At 52.7% G+C, this 566-nt stretch overlaps 1 protein-coding gene across 1 annotated transcript in view; it reads right to left on the bottom strand.

Annotated features, from left to right (window-relative positions):
* Window positions 1-177: 177 nt before the first annotated feature.
* PPTG_22764 (hypothetical protein) overlaps window positions 178-566 on the bottom strand; it is a gene marked incomplete at its 3' end in the record, with an annotated part of 4,377 nt that continues 3,988 nt past the window's right edge. Inside the window, exon 2 of the mRNA XM_008906122.1 lies at window positions 178-485. Within this exon, the coding sequence (XP_008904370.1) occupies window positions 178-485 (308 nt within the window). The remainder of the gene's footprint in view (window positions 486-566) is intronic.

The following is a 566-nucleotide window of genomic DNA, read 5'->3' as shown; positions in this document are numbered from 1 at the left end:
GGTGCTCACGGTTGCGTGTTGACTCAGTCGCTGCGTGATACAAGTTTTGGTTGTGCAGTGGCGTTTCACCCTCCTTTGCCTCGTCTCGAACATACGACCCTGTGATGCGATCTCGCGGTGCTCCCTCCTGGTGTGGACTAGCACGAGTTCCGCGCTCGCCCTCCCTCCTGGTGTGGACTAGCACGAGTTATCGATGGCAGATGGTGTGTCCAAGATCTTGTAAATCTCTGCAGCAGCTCCCTTCGCTTCAGCGACCGCAGTGATATTAGGCGAAATCTGCGAGAGCGAGATCGTCCCCATTAACACGCCAAAGAATGCCTGGAATACCGTCCCTGGAGATGCCTCCGCTCTCGCCACTTTCGATCCGCCATACCAAAGCCCCGCAGCGTACATGAGCCAGACACTCGCCATCATACAGCCAAATACAGAGGCAGATTTCTTGCTAATTGCGATATTTCCAATTACAATCCGAGAGATTACGCGATCTGTGTTTGCAGCATTCCAACAGTAGATTTAGGGTTTCAGCTAGCCTAAATTGAACAGGCTGCACGCACTATTACTACCTG

The sequence above is a fragment of the Phytophthora parasitica genome (assembly GCF_000247585.1).
Source record: "Phytophthora parasitica INRA-310 unplaced genomic scaffold supercont2.22, whole genome shotgun sequence".
Taxonomy (NCBI): Eukaryota; Oomycota; class Peronosporomycetes; order Peronosporales; family Peronosporaceae; genus Phytophthora; species Phytophthora nicotianae.
Note: the sequence above shows the minus strand (reverse complement) of the source record. Positions and strands in the feature narration are given on the sequence as shown.